At 31.9% G+C, this 20,088-nt stretch overlaps 2 protein-coding genes across 2 annotated transcripts; both read left to right on the top strand.

Annotated features, from left to right (window-relative positions):
* Positions 1-891: 891 nt before the first annotated feature.
* TRIADDRAFT_26431 (uncharacterized protein) lies at positions 892-4,754 on the top strand (the record flags this gene model as incomplete). The annotated part of the gene is made up of 10 exons (XM_002113446.1): positions 892-951; positions 1,128-1,288; positions 1,872-1,957; positions 2,225-2,283; positions 2,507-2,663; positions 2,821-2,845; positions 2,968-3,088; positions 3,397-3,553; positions 3,754-4,007; positions 4,125-4,754. Coding segments are annotated over 10 exons (1,710 nt in total), but the record flags the coding sequence as incomplete, so codon positions are not given.
* Positions 4,755-13,127: 8,373 nt separating this feature from the next.
* On the top strand, positions 13,128-18,173 carry TRIADDRAFT_57709 (uncharacterized protein; the record flags this gene model as incomplete). The annotated part of the gene is made up of 10 exons (XM_002113447.1): positions 13,128-13,208; positions 13,959-14,119; positions 15,040-15,149; positions 15,335-15,393; positions 15,630-15,786; positions 15,941-15,965; positions 16,082-16,202; positions 16,569-16,725; positions 16,884-17,137; positions 17,553-18,173. 10 exons carry the CDS (start codon positions 13,128-13,130, stop codon positions 18,171-18,173), a joined length of 1,746 nt encoding a protein of 581 aa, XP_002113483.1.
* Positions 18,174-20,088: the final 1,915 nt, after the last annotated feature.

The following is a 20,088-nucleotide window of genomic DNA, read 5'->3' on the forward strand; positions in this document are numbered from 1 at the left end:
ACGATAACCTTAGTGTGTAGTTCTATATGGAGTTAAAAATATTACTTCTGTTTGAACCAACGTTGAAGCGTATAAAACAAATCGCTGTATTATCTTCTTCCTTGATCTCATATCGCGCCCACAGTCTCGTAGAAAAAAGGAAAGGATAATTACTGGAAGAAAAGTCTGAACAAAAGATATTTAAATTTACTTCAAACTGCAGGACATTTCTTATATTATTTCGCTTAAGACCACCCCGGTATTACGTCAAAAATAGTTACAAAAAAATAAATACATTGCTACAATACAATACAAATACAAGGATACATTGCCTGTATAATGTGCCATATTTCTGCGAGATATGTTACTGGTAATTAAGTGAGTCACCACTTCGGGAATAAAATCTCTTCGTAACATTAGCAATGGCGACTCATTCCAATGATGATACAACGACAGAAAACTGCCAACAGGAAAATCACGACGGTACTACCAAGGTATAATAGTTTCACTTGGTACAAATAAAATAGGTGTTAGCAACTTATGTTTTATATCACTTGTGTTTTAGCAACGGTTGATATCTTTCTCTAATGTTACAATCAATTAAGGGCTAGGTTAACGTTTTTAAATATCAAGATAAAGTCTTGATGAATAAATTTACTGTTGCTGCGGATATCGATTTCGCTAACTTTATTGAGTGCTAATAGATAATCCAATATTCTAAATGTCATATTAACATTCAGATTATTAATTATATCTTTTTTATTCTATCATTTCAATCCATTTAAATCATGATCCAGAATGATAAGAAACGCTTTGGTAAGTATATGATGCCCATCGATTATGATTGATTTTTCTATTGCGAAATATATTCATTAAAATAATTAATCAAACCATTCTGGATCACTTTTTTTAGTTATCTATGAACTTCATGAAGTTCCTCCATTTCTATATACTATTGGTCTAGGTTTACAAGTAATGACTTAGTCTTACATGAACTCGGGTTTAATTCTACGATAGTAATATGACTGGTTCTTTTTTACTAGATTGATTTTATTTTCATTAAACATTTTCAATATTATTACAGTGAACTCTTGGCGCTATTCGAGTATAATTGATTGATTAATAACTGTTCCTATTATTTTCTATAGCATTACTTGACTATGTTTGGGGCTACTATTTCTTTACCATTTGTGCTAGCGGCACCTCTGTGCATTGGGAATAACAATCCATTAGCTATAAGCGACTTGATTTCCACCATTTTTTTTGTATCTGGCATTGCTACGTTATTGCAAGCAACATTTGGTATCAGGTTTGTCACAATTTTATTATTTGTATAACTCGTATTACCGTGGATTGGTTCAAATACGGATGTAGTTATGTACTTACTAAATCAGAACAGAGGAACTAAAACTCTAGTTTTATTTTACTGTCAGTCTTTTGGATTTTTGAGCTAATCAAGATTGAGCGATTTAATTTCCGCAGCATTATTAAACTCAGCCTGCTATAAATTGCTAACAGTTTATATGATAGCAGTGATTCTACCGTTACGCAAATGGCTCGCATATCTAATTATAATTAACTTAGTGATCAAATTGTTCATGGTATCATCAATAGACATGTTACTAACTACAGTCAGTGGCGCAAAGGTCTTACCTAATTTTATTCTAACTATTGACCTAGAACCCTTTTATTATGAATAAGAAATGAAAATAGCTAGCTTCTATACGAAAAGTTATCGGTAGACATACAACCTTTAACGCCCGCTATAATGTAGTTTTTTTTGTATCGTATAATACACCTATTTTAACTACATAGTGCTGCACTTTCGTGATTGTTTACATAACTATAGTCATTTCATTAACAAATAAATGATTAACAAACAAAATTTACAGGCTGCCAATCGTGCAAGGAGGATCCTTTGCCTTTGTAGCACCAATTGTCGCTATTATGGCACTTGATAAATGGAAGGATACTTGTAGTCCGAATGTTTTGCCTTGGGCAAGTAAGTTATTTTAAAGAATTTTATTATCATCTTCTTCGCTCATGTTTCGCTATATACCATGTACACTTGTACAGTACATGATTAACATTTATCAGAATAGTGTAGTATATGCTTGCATTATTCTTTCTTGACCCACTTATATATGCTATCACTTTATTGATTGCCAGATATAAGTTGAGGGTGAGGCAATGAAAGAATACTTTATTGCTAACTAAATAACATTTTCCTTGATGATCTACGTAGACCTGACATTGGCCCAGCAAAGAAATCAAACAGAAATGTGGCAATCTCGCATACGAGAGGTAAATTTTCTTTATATAGTTAGTTAGCCAGTTGTAATGGCTAAGTAACGGTAGGACGATAAATTTACACATTTCTGTAGAAATGTAATTATGTCTTCTTTATAAAGCCAAAGTCTAGATAATTTTAAGGTCTTCAATATATTTACTATACTAACAACTTGTTTATATTTAAACTACCAGCGTATGTTCAAGCTAGTAATAATAATCTTATATTTATCAAAAGATCCAAGGAGGTATCATGCTATCATCGCTGTTTCAAATAATCATTGGTTTTTCTGGTATAATTGGACTTTGTCTAAGATTTATTGGACCGATCACTATTGCTCCTACGATTACTTTGGTTGGATTAACGTTAATCGATGCGGCTACATTTTATTCGTGTAAGGAAATGATTAATATTTATATCTGATTAATAGAACTTCAATTGTGTAGAGATTTATAGTCATATATTTACTTATGATAATCTGTTTATAGTAAAATAAATTTCAAATATTAATTTCTTTAATATTGACTATATGTTATCCATTTTCATTATAGCTTCTCATTGGGGCATGGCGTTATTGTAAATATAATTTATATTATAATGAAGTAAAATGTTAAATCATATTACTCAAACTAAATTTAAATGTTAGAAAAAATGATTCCTAATAGGCGTATTTCGCTCTTTACGCATTGAATTTTTAGGACAATATTCTTTATTGCCCTTTTCTCACAAGTTCTGGAAAGATTTCCTGTCCCAATGCCCGCTTTCAAAAGAGGAAAAGGCTGTTATGTCACTAGAGTTCACATATTCAGGCTCTTCCCGGTATGAAATTAGTTGAAGTAAATTTTATCCTTATTAGAAGTGAGATGCAGTAATACAGCATCAAACTTTGCGATAAGAATGGTTTTAGAATAGTATAAAATTAATCCTTTATCTTATATACGTAAATATTATAAAGGTAAAATACTAAGATTATTTTGAGATCGATATAAATAATAAAATCTTCAGAAAATAGTAAACTGGAGTAACCTTTGTGTTTTATAAGTAGTCTCCAATTCGTCTGCATATGATGTAGTAATGATATTTAGAGTATAACATATCAATATTCTGATAAATTTCCCTAAATTTAGGTATTGATTGCTATCATAGTATCATGGATCGTATCGGCTATCCTTACAGCTGCTGGTGCTTTCCCTTCTGATCGAACTAATCCAACTTACTTTGCTAGAACCGATGCAAGAATTTCTGTACTGGAAACGTCACCGTGGTTTCGATTTCCATATCCTTGTATGATGAGTGCATTAACAAATGACTTTAACTCCTAATATAATATTATATGAATACAAATTATTACAATTTTACTGTAATCATCAAGTTAATATAGTCATATAACTGATTAACTATCTAACTTTTTTAGATTAATGGAATTACGCATATTTTAATATCATATTGACTCAATTTACTGATTACAATTAATTTAACTTTAGTCCAATGGGGTACACCAACAATCTCTGTTGCTAGTGTATTTGGTATGTTAGCGGGAGTATTGGCATCTATGATCGAATCGATTGGCGATTATTACGCTTGTGCTAGACTTGCTGGTGCTAAACCTCCACCGACACACGCTATTAATCGCGGTATCGGTATGGAAGGAATAGGATGTGTATTAGCTGGGATGATTGGCACTGGTAGTGGAACGACCTCATACAGTGAAAATATTGGAGCCATTGGTATAACTAGGGTAGGTTATGATTTTTTTAAATAGTTTTATTAACGAGAGAGACAAAGTATCAATACGGTTGTATCATGAATTGAATGTAAAATAATCTGTGATTTTTCCCGTTTCGTTATATCGAAGGTGGCTAGTCGTGCTGTAATCCAATGTGGAGCAGTAATAATGATCATCTTAGCTATTATAAGCAAATTTGGAGCGCTTTTTGCATCGATACCTAATCCTGTTGTCGGCGGCGTTTTTATTGTTATGTTTGGACTAGTAACGGCAGTCGGTATATCCAATCTGCAATTCTGTAATATGAATTTGCCAAGAAATATCTTTATCGTTGGTTTGTCACTCATTTTTGGTATGGCTTTTCCTACTTGGCTGAGAACGGGCACTAATTCATCTGTAATTAAAACTACTGTAAAAGAACTAGATCAAATTATTGTCGTTTTACTCAGTACTAACATTGCTATTGGAGGATTGGTAGCTTTAATCCTTGATAATGTAATACCTGGTACTTTGGAAGATCGTGGTATGCATATTTGGCATCAAGAATCTTCGAAGGCATCAAATCAGATGAGTAATGAATACGTGAAAGAAATGAAAAGAACATATGATCTTCCGTTTGGACTGTCCAATTTCTTTCATAAATTTACATGTACAAAATACCTGCCATTCTGTCCACCGCGTTACGATGATTTGACCGATGAATCAGAGCAATATCTAGATCCAGAGACTGGAAAAGAATATCTTAGTTATAGATTATAAGTAACTAATTAATAGCATAGCAGTAATTATTAATTACTTTACTTTCAAATTTCGAACTATTACTTCCTGTAGTGCAGCCCCAAATATAGCTTAGATTACTATTATAAGACTGTACGAGAATAACTTAACTTGTAAGCTAGAGTGTAAGATTGTGTAAGAGTCTATTTGTAGAAGACGTTTACAATACGTATTGCAGCGAATCTATTAAGATGTTTATATAAAGATCTGAGATATAAATAGATTTGCGCTAAGTATGCTAGTACTGTAAGTATTGTATTGTAATGCTTTAAATAGACGCGCGATTTATGAATAGATTGCGCGATAGTAAATTTATATCTGATCTTGCGACTTAATGGGCAAGATAAGATTTGTTACAGTAAAAGCATTCTGCAACTAATCGTGTATAAATCGTGAATTTTGCTGTAATAAGTAGATTGTCAGATAGTCAGATAGTCCTTGGTAGTTAGACGAACCTAACTTCTGTAATAAAGTGAAATTTGCAAGAAACTGTAGTTCTTGATTCATTGTTTTGAAGATCACTTTATCACACTTCCATTTTTCATGATAAATAATAGTTATTAATCTAACTAAAATACCTAATATCATGTGATAAAATTATTAATTTAAACGTATACTTTAACGTATTTGATAGAGAGAGGATAAACTTTTAGATCAGTTTAATATAAATGGCTTTATGATTTGAGTGAGGTTGTAGTAGTAAATTTTACAGTAACTGAATGCATGTTTGTTGTGATATCCTTTTGGACTAGATTAATGTAGTAAAGTGAACGTTGCACACTAGGGCTTTCCATTGCAAACTATTAATGAAAATAAAGTTTATGGTAGCAATAACTAAAAATCGTTGAATATGAGATACTTTTTATTCTATGATAACAAAAGCTAAATATAGTTTATCCTTGGATTGATTTTTGCTCTCGTGACTGATCTAAGTTGATAGCAATTATTATAGTAAATAAATTGAATACAGTAATACTGTGCTGTAGCATTAACGCAAGGGGAAAATACATTTATCATACCATTTTGCAAGTAATTTTAGCAACAAAAGTTCAATAATGCTATTAAACGATGATTGTTGTCAGTATATTCTGTTAGCCAGTGGTGTTTTAAGACATTCTAGACAACCTTGTTTATAGTCTTGGTTATATAAACTGTATCGATTTTTGATATACCTCTATTTACTTTACTTTGTGTAATTACATTTTAAGAAGAACAGTAAATGTTATTCAATAAATCATTACCCGAATTTACTTTATAGAAATGGACAATGCATACAGAATATCGTGATTGTCTTTTATAGTACTTGATATCAGTTATAATTTGAAATACAGTATAAGTATATTAAATAATGTTCAAGCATTTATAAATAGTACCGTTATGGTATTCTTTACGGAATCGTTCACATACCGAATTTTAGACACCGATTGGCCACTGCACTGTTCACTACAGATCAGTTAATCTATCATTTCAAGTATCTTATTAAACAATTTGCAAGATCTGCAGGATGTTATAGTACCATTTGATAAGTTCTACGGATAACCTGCATCTAACATGCCGTTTACGCCGTAAAAACCATATATATATGTTGCTAAGATGATTGATTTTTCCGGGACAAAATTTTTTCGCCATCTCCATATCCAGGACCTAATGTTGACCGATGATACTGTATAAGGTATCTTGTAAAATATTTTTAACCTATAAGTGATCAACTCCATTACATAATATAGCAATTCTAAAGGAGCTATTTAAGAGCTATTTGTGAAGATAATACATTTCTAATAAAGTTTCTCAACGAAAACTTACGTATAATAAAAGTCAATAGATCGCATTTAATCGACTGTAAAGGTTCAGCTGCTTTCTGCTAAATTTATTATTAGTTGAAAAACATCTGTATACATGTAGTCAAGACACATAACGATTCAGAATATGATCATATGTTGAAGTTGATAAGAGATACTTAGAATGTCAAGGGAGTTTAAATTTAACAACGATTGAAAAACTTAAGGAATAACTATAATACTCTTAGCAAATTCGGTACCCCGTAAAAATTCCTTTCCACTATTAGAGGAATAATTTAAAAAAATTTTAAAATATGAACTATGCATGAGTATAAAGAATCTGTGATAAAACCGACCACGTAATTAAATCCGTAATATAGCGCTTGTGAGCCACATGGTTTTGACTAAAATTGCCTTAAAACTGAATCCGATTGTTTCAAATAAAATTAGCGTTATGATACAGGTAAATTGTGTCTGAACTTTATGAGATTTTTGTTTTCCTAAATGATGCAAAGTATTTTTCTCAAGTTAATTTCGGAATGATTGATCTATAAATGTTTAGTTTTAAATACCATCAAGAACTGTATGAAGCCTATAAATAGTAGTACAACCAGAAAACTAAAAGTTAAGAGTAAAATAGAGCTATTTTGAAGGATTACTTGAAATTCAAATACATTCTATCTCGGTTGGCTATGAATGAAATTGTTCACTTTTTTTGTAAGGTTACTTGGTTATTGACACTTTAGTCCTGTCTTTCCTTATCATTTTACTAAAAATCTTGGTAATTAGTTATTTTAAAGGTTATTTGACCTTATCTTTCTCATAGGTTTTTAATAAATTGTTGTTTTATCATTTCCCGATTTACTTGGCGTTAAAGTGCCGTTAAGTCGACTAGATTGCGCGAAGTGGAATCGAAACTTAATAATAGTTTTTGAAAATTTGATTTCACTACGTATTATTTATTTTATTACATATGTTTGCTAATTGAGCCAAAATTGTGCATATTGATATTTTACATTTAAAATTCGAGATACGTTATCAAAATATTGAATCAACTATTTCATTGATAAGCACAATCAATCGGATTCCTTTCAATTAATTTTAAACTACAAAACAAAAGCCAAGGCAGTAATTAGATTACCAACCATTTATTTCTTTAATGGATTTTCGCTCCTCAGGTATTGATAAATGTAACTGTATCATTTAACGTAATTAATTTGATAATGTTGAGGCGGGCAGTATCTAGGTTGAAATTTTTTAATTATAGAGTAATAGTAAGACTAAAGCTTAGGCGATATTCAATGTTATAATTGCTCTATTATCCAAATGGGAAAGATAAATCAAAATTGAACTCTTCAAGAAATTTTGATCTAATAATAAAATAGCAAAATTGATCCTAATTAATAGCTATAATAATGGGCAATTCTTGCCAAACATTTATCTCTTTCGATGAATTTAATAGCATTTTCAGAAGCTAAAAAAGAGCATTACCGGTTGATATAACAGAAATTAACATAACGAATTTTTCATACAAAGTGCGATAAATATGGCCTTAGATAAGATCTACAAGAACTTAAAGAAACTCTATTTCAATACTATACGACTATGAAAGGCTATTTTCAGTCGTATATTACGCACGCTAGCGTATGTATTCGTTTATTGACGTAATTTAATGAAATTGAATTAGGAATGATTAATATTTAAAGGCATTTTATTACAAAGAATGATCTTCACACGAGAAAATATTAATTAGTATCTTGAATGGAGTGTAAAATCATACTATATCAAATTGAATTATGCCTCAGGAATCTCTGGCATGATTAGTCTTTAAAACGATGATGAATGACGTTACTTAAATTTGCCATTCGACATTCCACATCCTATTGAGTCTATTTACTGTAAAAGGAATTATAACCTTCCAATTAGGATAAATTAAAGATATTGATCAGGATTGCACAACATGCTACTTGTGTTTTAAGCGGTAAGCAAATAAACATCAAATTGTTTTTTCCAGCAACGAGTTGTCCATGACATGCAAGTTATCCTAGCCTAACCTAAAATCCTAGAGATAGTCTACGTGCCTAGCAAATTGTTATTACTACCTTGTACTCTATTTACTTACAGCTAGGATAAGAAGTGTTGAACTTGTTGGGTTATTATCTTTGCTATTAACACCTCAATTTAACTATTGTTTTACAAGATTATATCCTGGCCTTCACAGTTGACAGACATCTTCATTCTTAATTAATTTCTTATATGTCGAGTATAATATCCTCATTGCATGATTTCCATTCGTAATAAATAGATCCATTAATAAGTTTTATAAGTAGTTAATTCAACGTCATCCATTCAGTAATCAGCGATTTCATTCCTCTTCGTAATGGCCGAATATAACATTCATATTATCCAGTGTAGTAACCTCCAGTCATTCTGACATTAATTAATTTACTCTACATCTTTGGTCTAAAAAGTAAAGCTTATGAAATTGATCTATAATATAAGTTACTGGAGCAGTTTTGACTTCTAACTTCACTATCATCGATTGATGTAATATCGATTACGACTGGTGTTGCACAAGCGATCATATTGTCCATTTTTTTCTATATTGCATATTTCAATACTGTCGATTAAACAGTAATAATCTGATAGTAAGTTTGCAGCTCGTCGATGTTAAAAGACAGGCAATTTTTACTCTCCGTTGGAAACCCTCGATCGATCTATTATCGACCACAGTTGGTTTTGCATAAGCTATCACTTTGTTCATTCTTTCGAAGTCACTGATTTCAATGGTATTGATTGAAAAGTTAATCATCCGATGATCAGTTTGCAGTCCATCAATTTTAAAAGATAGAAGCAATATGTCTTAGTTGAAGACTAGCCATAGATCTATCACAAGCTATCATTTTGCTCATTCTTTCCAAGTTACTTATCTCATTACCATCGATTGAAGAGCAAATAATCTAATAGCTAGCTTGCAGCTACTCGATGTTAAAAGGTAGAGGAGGTAATTTTTCTATTGAGTTAAAGATTTCAAGTGTATTATTGACTGATTGATTGATCTGATATCGATTAGTAGGTTAGACAAGCTATGACTTTTTTCATTCTTTCTAAATCATTAGCTGCAATGCCATTGATTGAATGGTATATAATCTGATCGTTAGTTTGCAGTTAATGTTAATGGATAGAGGCAATCCTTACTTCATAATAGTTAAATACTATCGATTGATCTGATATCGATTATGGTTGGAGTAGTATAAGCTATCATCTTTGTTTATTCTTCCAAATTACGTTATTTATCATCAGTACTATCGTCTGAAAAGTTAATAATCTGACTTCTAGCTTGCAGTTAATCAACGTTAAAAGATAGCGGCAACTTTTCTCCTTACTTGAAGATGATCGATTAATCTAATATCGATTATGGTTGGTATAGCACAGGCAGTAAGATCGTTCATTCTTTTGAAATCACTGATTTCAATACTATTAACTGAAAGTAAATAATCTGATAGCTAGTTTATAGTTAACAGATGTTAAAAGACAGACTACACAATCTTTATTTTATACTGAAGGTCTTTTATAGCTGCATTCAATGACGAGTGAACTGATAGAAGATTTCATTCGATCGAGTAAAATTAAACTGTACAATCTCTTAATTAATTCTAATAAGATTTATTTTAACAATGTGATGAGGAGTTCAGTGATTCAGTGGTGCGGACTTTGTTGCCATGCGAAGAAATATACCAATGTTTTATACGAAAAATTGGATACTATATTATGCTGTAGACTGTAATTGCGTATATGTGGTTGTTATGGTAGAACAGCGTACAAACTGACTTAAAGTAAAGTGAGGAAATATTAATACTACTACTGCTACTCAACGATATCCTAGATAGAAATCAACGATATTTATAATTTGAAGACAGCATACATGCAGAAAAAGGATTGTAGGATTAAATACAACAAATGGGTATATCATAGTAGACTATGTACTAGCGAATGATTGTAGAAAGGAATAAAACTATACGGGCTATAAATAACCAAGGCAAGCTATATATGAATATATTGCAACAAAACTGTAGCAGGTAGCTATGTTAACGGTTATGTTTAAGAATATAGTAGTTACAGTACAAACTAAATACACTACAAGTGCCATCGACGTAAACGTATCAGGCTCTGGTAGAAAATAAGTAGTTGCGGCATTATATAGTCTACCTTAATTATGTAATCCGATATTGCCTAAATCTATTCCTATTAACTGAAAATAAAATGCTAATCTGATATCTACAGTATTGATAGTTACTGCAATAACTATTAAAATGAAAGATAAAAACAATAAAAATAAATTAATCGCGGTGATCCCTTTCTTTATTTAATCTTGTATCACTGCATTGAATAATACCGTGCATGACTGATGGCTACTGACAATTTGGAGGCCTGTAAAGTTGCGTAATATTACTAGCTATCATTTTTACATCTCTATGCTGATGTGATAAAAATATCTTATTAAACATGCAATAAGAACTACAGTTTCTTGTAATACTTCATTTTATTATGTCATGCGCGTATAATTATAGTCTTAAGCTTATTTGGGACTGCCCTACAGCTGAATAAAATAAATTGTTTGACAGCCATTTTGTAAAGATCGATACATTGCAGGAAAGCGACTCAGGAGACTGTCAATCCTATTCGTTATGAAATTAGGATTTTAAATGCTATCTTGCAGTTTTGTCACTCATGGTAGTACCATATTTATCTATGGACTAGCATACCTTTCCATAATTAGTCGACATTGTTTGTAAGATCGATCTCCTTGTTCTATCTCGCCTACAGTGAAGTGTATGCAATGATTTCCTCTACGGAGTAACACTATAGCATTTCGCTCGACGAAGTCTAATTATAATTGTCAGTTTTTATTGTCAAAATAAATATGCCTGAATTGGAGACGTAAAGGTATGCATTATCCATAGCATTGTTGAAATTCAATAACTTGGCAATTTGGATCACTGATTGAATTTCCTTAATATTAATCGCGGACAATAACAGTCATGATTTGATATTATTAGTATGTTATTAATGATTAAGAGTTAACTTTGATTACTACGGCGTAAAACATATTGTTGAACGTTTTATTGTCCTGTAGTTCTTCTGTTGACTTTCGTAATGACTTTGACCCTCATTGCAGGAGTCCCACAGGGGACCAAACGATTTGAAACAACATCTGTTTATATATATGTTAGTCGGCCCTTCCTAGGAATGGGCGGTCATTCTTAGAAATGGCCGCAATCTTAGCATTGGCCGTAACCAATCTTAAGGACAAAATCATTCTTAGGAATGCCCTTAACATATATATTCATGTTGCACGCGGTCAGGATCAATTTAATATTTTTGTTTTGTAAAGTTATTGGAAATTATGTTGTATGATGATGGCTAGCACTGTCCTTCTTGTATCCATGCAGTCCTTGCACTTTGTGCATACTGTGTGGTATGTATGTACAATTAATTACAACCAGATCTCTTTGAGGACAATCAAATCAATAGCGCTCTACAAGTTATTGTTCCATAAGGCCTAGACCTGTTTTCTTCACGCCTTCAAGGCAATTGTCCTCTTCCAACTATCTGTCATACAGCAGAAACTATCATTTGTTCATTAGCATGATTCTATTAAAGATGGAAAGAATACTTTATCATTATCTTCTCCCTCTATTATTTTGCTATAGTAGGCAAATTCAAATTACATAATAATAAATTACATAATCTTCAATGAATCGTGCATCAATTCATCCTATCTTGCTATTATTGGATGAATAATATCCAGCCATATCTCTATCGCTAACGTTATTCTTTCAACATCGCTTATGTTCAATGTATAATGTTTTACTTATTCGATGGGCGTTAAAATATTATTTTGAAAGAAAGCTGCTTAACCAGAGTGAATAAGCGTTATATCATAAGCGGCCGCGCTATAACATCTAGTTTTGTCTGGGGATTGAAAGGGCAGGAGAAGGTTAAAAAAAACTTGTATTCTTAAACAGACAGTCTGGCATACAGATTACCCTCTCTCTCTCTTAATTCTAATCAATAATCCGGATGTTTAACATAATCGTTCAAAGCCAGTCTATGTATCGGCACGACCGCCAAGGAAATGAATAGCTCGCCTTGGCAGTGATTATCATTTCCTCAGTTGAATATTAGTATAGCTACCATATATGAATCATATTGAATGTTTGTGGGCACTGTAAAGCATACAGGAGTATTCTTTTCCTTCTTCATTTCTTATTGAAGTCTTAACTTTATGTAGATAAATAGGGAAGAGAGTAATTATTAACGGAGAGTGGTGAACAAAGGATAGTAAATGGTTTACAAACTCCAGGACGTAGATGTAATTCATCTCAAGACCACCCTAATAACTTACGTCATAGCAAGTCGCGTTAGAAAATAAAAGCGATTGTTCCGAAGCAGACGTTGCATAAGACAGTGTAGTTTGTTATTTTTCTAATCCCTTTTTAATTTATTAATTATTTCCTTCAACCGCTTTCCTTTCGCGGTCAAATAAATTTCAATCGCAAGGCGAGAAAGTAAAATGACGAACAATTCAAATCATCAGGAGGAACTGATCGTCGAGAGCGACCAACGTGAGGCAAATCACAGCAGTGCTAATCAGGTAGGATGCACGTAGCTTTCTTTCTCCTTCAAGTAAATACGTTTATGTCAATATGTACTTTAATCAACTTGCCATACATCAACAACGATCGATAGCGTTCTGTAAGGTAACAAGAATTAGACACGCATATTATTTAATCGTCATGATAGATATCCGAGAGATACGAGATAGATTAGGATGATAAAATAGATTGATAAGGAGAAAAAATACTAGTAGCAGTCGATAATATAGTACACGATCGAGACATCAATAGTCAAATCAATTAAAGATAAAATGTTCATACGCTATGAAATGATAGCCGATGTTCATGTCTAATTAATTCTCATCATTTTATTCATTCTTTCATTTGGACTCAAAGACATCCCGACATGAAAAGAAAAGCCTTAGTAAGTATTCTATCCAAGGCATTAGGCAACAAGATATGAAAGACCTAGTTTGTCTTGATAACAGATTAATCTCTTATAGTTGATAAATTCCCACTACAACTAATCTGACTTGCTTTATAGTTGTTTTTAAGCTTCATGAAGTTCCTCCAATTATGTTTACCATTGGCCTAGCATTCCAAGTAATCGTGTAGTATTATGCAAAGTACAATAGACTACCGATTTAATGGTAGTTATGTAGCTAGTACTTGTACTGTTTTTATTTTTTCATTAAATATTGAATTACCATTTCGATACTTGTTAAAGGTCAACGTTATTCTACAATAACTAATTAAATAATTTATCCGATCCTACTATTTTCCGGCAGCATTATTTAACCATGTTTGGTGGTACTATTTCATTGCCGTTTGTTGTATCGGCTCCGCTTTGCATTGGTAACAATAATCCATTAGCCATTAGCGATTTAATTTCCACTGTTTTCTTTGTTTCCGGCATTGCTACCTTATTGCAAGTAACATTTGGAGTCAGGTTAGTTTACATTCAATAAAGCGTATCAATGGTTCTTCTTAATGTATTGATATCTTTAATAGATCCGTACAATTTGATGCTATAGTAAAATTGATTGTACCTCATAAAGCAATAAATTCCGTTGTGTTTCCACTCTTAGTCGTTAACGTTAACACGAGGAACTTTGATACACTCCTACTAGTAAGCTTACTGAAAAAGTCCCTTTTATTTAGGATTTACTGCATTTAAATAGTATAGCTGTAATGGCGTATTATACCCTTATCTTAGTAATTCATTACCTTATCTTATGCTAACACGTTAGGTGCAGTACAACAAGTCACTGTATTCTTACATACATAACAAATTCTACTTCTGCATTATAAAAAGTCCTATGCTTTTATGCAAAGTGATTTACTTAATTTTAAGAAAGCCCCAATTAGAATTTCTTTCTCTTGCATAGTAGAGGTATAACTTAATTTCAATAATATTCATTCACACTACTTTATTTGATCTGTTTGTTGGCTTTTCTTCCAAGATAATACAGTAGGGATTATAAGGTTGTTATGGCTTGAATAATTACGTCGACCATCCAAGCTTAACCTACCGATTTAAATAGTAGTTGCTCTACCGTACGAATGTTCTATACAGTATAGCGTCAATTGATACCCATGAATAAATTTCTTCATCATTACTACTTTATCCTCAACAACGCCATGGTAGTACAATTTGTCAACATAATACGAACGATAGAATCAATATCTTCATGATTTAAATATACCGGGTATTAGTCATTAGCCTTTGATATCTGTTATGTTCTCTGGTCATCGATCGTTTCTTTAGCCTATTTGATTCAGCCAAGCATTTTAAAAGTAGATTGTCCATTAATCTGTAATCATTATATTGATTATTAAACCAACAAGTTGTATCCAATTCATTTACAGGCTACCTATCGTACAAGGAGCATCGTATGCCTTCGTGACACCAACTTTCGCTATAATGTCGCTTGAGAAATGGAAAAGTACATGTAGTCCCAATACTGTACCTTGGGCGAGTAAGTCATGATGCAGGATATTTACTAGCTATCTTTTCATAACTCAATCATCATTTCGATTTTTATCATATTACTAATCAAATAGAATACACTTTTATTGATTCTTTATAAACATAAATAATAGTAGCCAAGATAGCACTAATAATGTAAAAATTCAATGATGTTCTACTTAATAATTCATGTAGATTTGACATTAGACCAGCAAAACAATCAAACAGAAATGTGGCAGTCTCGTATTCGAGAGGTAATTTACTCCTGTCCTTATAGATAGTCAGGGATACCCATGGAGCAGTAAGATAACGAATTTGCATACTACTATATAATTCCAATCAACTATTTTTCATCATGTCTAACGATTCTACGTAAACAATTCATTCTTTTCAAATGTTTTTATCTCGCTAATAACTTATGCAAATTTTAAATAAATTAAGAAAAATTGCTTTCTATGCGTAAAAAATTATTATCAATGCATATGTTAAGATTCAAGGTGGAATCATGTTGGCATCGCTGTTTCAAGTAGTCATTGGGTTTACCGGCTTAGTTGGTCTTTGCCTACGATTTATTGGACCTATTACTGTTGCTTGCACAATCACTTTAGTTGGATTAACGCTAGTTAGTACAGCGACCCTTTATGCATGTAAGAAAATAATAGATGTTTACAATCTTGTCGATATAAATTCTAAAATATATGAAACAACTGACAATCCTGTTTTTCAGTAGCAATAAAATCTTTAAAGTAAATTTAAATGCCGAAATTCGGATACTAACTATGATAATAAATTTGATTACAGCTTCTAATTGGGGCATAGCAGTATTGTAAGTAAAAACTCCAATTAATTAAAACCATCAAATTACTAACGCTACCATCAAAAGTTGTAACAATTGTAGCCGTTCATAACAATTTGTCTAATATCTATTAAAAAATATGGTAGGACAATTTTCTTTGTAACCCTTTTCTCTCAAATTCTGGAGAAATATGCTGTTCCACTACCAGGTTATCAGAGAGGCAAAGGCTGTTATATCAGTAAAGCTCATATATTTAGACTCTTTCCGGTAAGAAAATCTCGATTACTAACAGTGATTAATCGCTAGTAATAGATTAGTATATTGCAATAGGTAAATTTCAATCGGTTACAAAATTATGTGAATCAGTTGCTCTCTATATATAAAACGTTAATTTTAACCTAGGTGCTATAAATATTTCATATTTTATAATAATGATAGGATAATGGTACAGAAATGAAGCTATGACTTTCTCTTATAAAAATTTAAATTAAAAAAAAAAATAATAAAGTAATTTTAAGATTGATGCAAGTAAAATTTTAACGGTTTGCATTGCTTCCGATTTTTTCGTGCTGGGAGCCAACTATCATTAGAACACGAGATAACAATGTTCTTAATAATTTTTTTCTGAATTAGGTGTTACTGGCTATTATAGCATCATGGGTAGTTTCGGCCATCCTTACAGCTGCTGGTGCGTTCACTTCTGATCGATCCAATCCGGGCTATTTCGCTAGAACTGATGCAAGAATTGCTGTATTGGAAACTTCACCATGGCTTCGGTTCCCGTATCCTTGTATGATAATTTTATTTACAAATCACTACAATTTTAGTAGATAATAATATAAATTCATTGTTAATATACCCTAGTGATGAAATCGCTTCTTTAAATTCACTAATATGATTGCCTTTTAATCGCCTCATCTTACCTGTACCTTCTATTTAATATTTTAGTCCAATGGGGCATACCTACTACTTCTGTTGCCGGTGTATTTGGTATGTTGGCAGGGGTTTTAGCGTCTATGATCGAGTCGATTGGCGACTATTATGCTTGTGCTAGACTTGTTGAAACTAGACCTCCTCCAAAGCATGCTATTAACCGTGGTATTGGCATGGAAGGAATCGGATGTGTCTTAGCTGGTATGATTGGTTCAGGTGCCGGAACAACCTCCTACAGCGAAAATATAGGAGCTATTGGCATAACAGGGGTATGATATATTTATTGCTAATATAGCTTTTTCAAATACAAAGAATGTAAAAATTAATACTGTGGGTGCCCATTTTCTATCACGTTTGGACGTTCATACATATGCGTAAATCAATTATATCGAGTAATTTGATCGCTTTAAGATATTTATCGATATAACTAAATCATTAGAAAAAGACTCATTGACTGCGGAAATACTATTTTACGATAATAAATTGTATGGTATAAAGGGATTAGTAGTATTTTTAACAAATACAAAATTTTACAAATTGTACAGAATGAGGGATTGGTAGAATCTTGAATAGTTATAATTCTATAATGCATTGCCGTAGTAATTCGCGTGCCATAAAAATATCTTAGCTTTCTTACATCATTATGAACTAGCTCTAATTTTGTCCTGTATCGATATATTAAAGGTTGCTAGTCGAGCTGTAATCCAGTGTGGATCAGTTATAATGATCGTGTTAGCCATAGTAAGCAAATTTGGAGCACTCTTTGCTTCTATACCCAATCCTGTTGTTGGTGGCGTATTCGTTATTATGTTTGGAATGGTGACGGCAGTTGGAATATCAAATTTGCAGTTTTGTGATATGAATTCTCCTAGAAATGTCTTTATTGTTGGTTTTTCTATTATCTTTGGTATGGCTTTCCCTACTTGGTTGAGCACTAACTCGTCCGTAATTAAAACTACCGTACCCGAACTTGATCAAATTATTGTTGTTTTACTCAGTACTAATATGGCCGTTGGAGGAGTAACGGCCTTAATCCTTGATAATATTATTCCTGGCACTTTAGAAGAACGTGGTATGCGTGCATGGTTTCAAGAAACTGAAAATAAGTCTGGTAAAATGACTGAAGAATACGTGAAAGAAATGAAAAAAACTTACGATCTCCCATTCGGGATATCGGAATTCTTTCGTAGGTTTACTTGTTCAAGCTATATACCCTTTTGTGCACCACATTACGATATAGAAGAAGAATCAGAACAACACAGAGACTTAGAAATAGGAAAAATCATCAATACTAGCAGCGTATGAGAAATGGCTTAGATTTGGACTGCGATAGTTGTTAGTTGCTCTAGTTTCATACTACTCATTTTACAGCTATTTTCAATATAAATAATAACAATTAATAATCTTTGCTAGTTACTATAGAGTGAAAAAAAGTACCAATTTTAATTATTCCGGTGTATTTATCTGGTAAAATATGTTAGTTTTCACCTCTACGAATATAAATGATATTATAATTCGCTGAATATAGCGGCAGCAAATTTTAAAGTTATTAAAGGCGTGTTTGTTCTGATATTATTTATTTACAATATTATTATTGTAGTGGAACAAACTGCTTGTACCTACGTTTTATTTTTCACTTTTTGCATGCTTCCTATTATTTATCAAAATACTAGCAACTAAAAAATAATAAACTTTAAACATGTAATACTTACTATTGTATGATAATCAAAAAAGTCAAGAAATACTAATATTTTATAACCTCATTTAATTTTTTAAGAAGCTAGTTACTGATCAAAATTAGCTAGCACTTATCCTGTTGAATAATTAATTGAATAGTATTCGAATCACTGCGACTTCGACTATTACCATAGTGTCAATAGCAATGCGAAGACACTCTATTTCTATTTCTGTATACAACATTTGCGTACTTACAAGTAGAATTCTTCAGTAAATCGTTGCCTTGCCTGGCCAACTCATACTATCCATTTTGATTCACTTAACCTATCATTTCATTCATTTTGCTGCTACTTCGTGAACTCTGCGAGACGCTTTATGGCCATTGGATCAGTTCTACATTCGGCCAATCAATAAAGTATCTTATGCACTGCAATACTTCGGCAAAGGGTAGACACAATCAATCATGATGATTTTCCAATTTTATCTAAAATTGTTTGGGAATGGTTCGTAACTATTGTCTACGAGTAGTTTTTGGATAAAATTTTATGTGGACGAATGTAATGAACTACGGATGCTGCATTCTGTATAGCAAATTAAATTCATTACTTTAGAATAAATAATTCTACATTAGCAATAACAAATCGTTAGTATATCTTACTTGTGTCCGATGATAATCTAAATAGAAATCAGATACAGGCTTAGCAGACTATCTGGTAGATGCTAATAGATTAGATACTTCACATTTCGGTGTAATATTGATTAGTGAGTAGTTAAGAATGAGCAGTTTAGCCAAATAAATGTATCAGCATAAATTGTCACGAAAGTTATACTTCAAAGTAGTCTATTAATGCTCAAGCATGTCAATAGATTATGTGTCGTATTAAATATCTGTTATGGGAGTGTAGTCAGCTTTACTTTCAGACATATCGGCTCCTTTTGAAAGGAGCAAGTTAAGACTAGTATGCATAATTAAGAATTCTCACATAGCTTAATTATATGTAATTATGATTGCTGTGCAGAGACATTATGCATATTAGTGATTGATTAATATGCATTAAATAATTGCTTTAGTTCGTGCAAAAAATTGATGAGTATCTCGTATATTCTATCTTGATACATTTGTTTACTATATGGAAAATTAAAATTAAATTAATGTGCAGTAATTGCTACTTAATATTTACATTAACTTCTATATAGAACTATTCTATCTTTCAAGTGTAGGATAATGGTTTGTTAAATGGAAATTTACGCTGGAGAATTTAATCTTCCACTGGTTATTAGATTTACAGGATGTGAATTTCGTTCCGATCCAAGGAAAAAGTATCAGGGTATTTTAGGGTTAAAACTCAGTCCCTAGCAGTAATCTAAATTACTTAATTTGCCTTTTGATGTGATATATGTTAAAGTAGGTCCACTTTTGTAGATCCAGATATTAGTAAGTACGTACATACTGTATAAGTAGTTTAGAGAGTCTTTTTCGCCTATGCTATATACAGGATTATAATTTCGCTGAAAGAACCGTCTGTTATGCTGTGATTAGTAT

The sequence above is a fragment of the Trichoplax adhaerens genome, genomic scaffold (assembly GCF_000150275.1).
Source record: "Trichoplax adhaerens TRIADscaffold_6 genomic scaffold, whole genome shotgun sequence".
Lineage (NCBI taxonomy): Eukaryota > Metazoa > Placozoa > Uniplacotomia > Trichoplacea > Trichoplacidae > Trichoplax > Trichoplax adhaerens.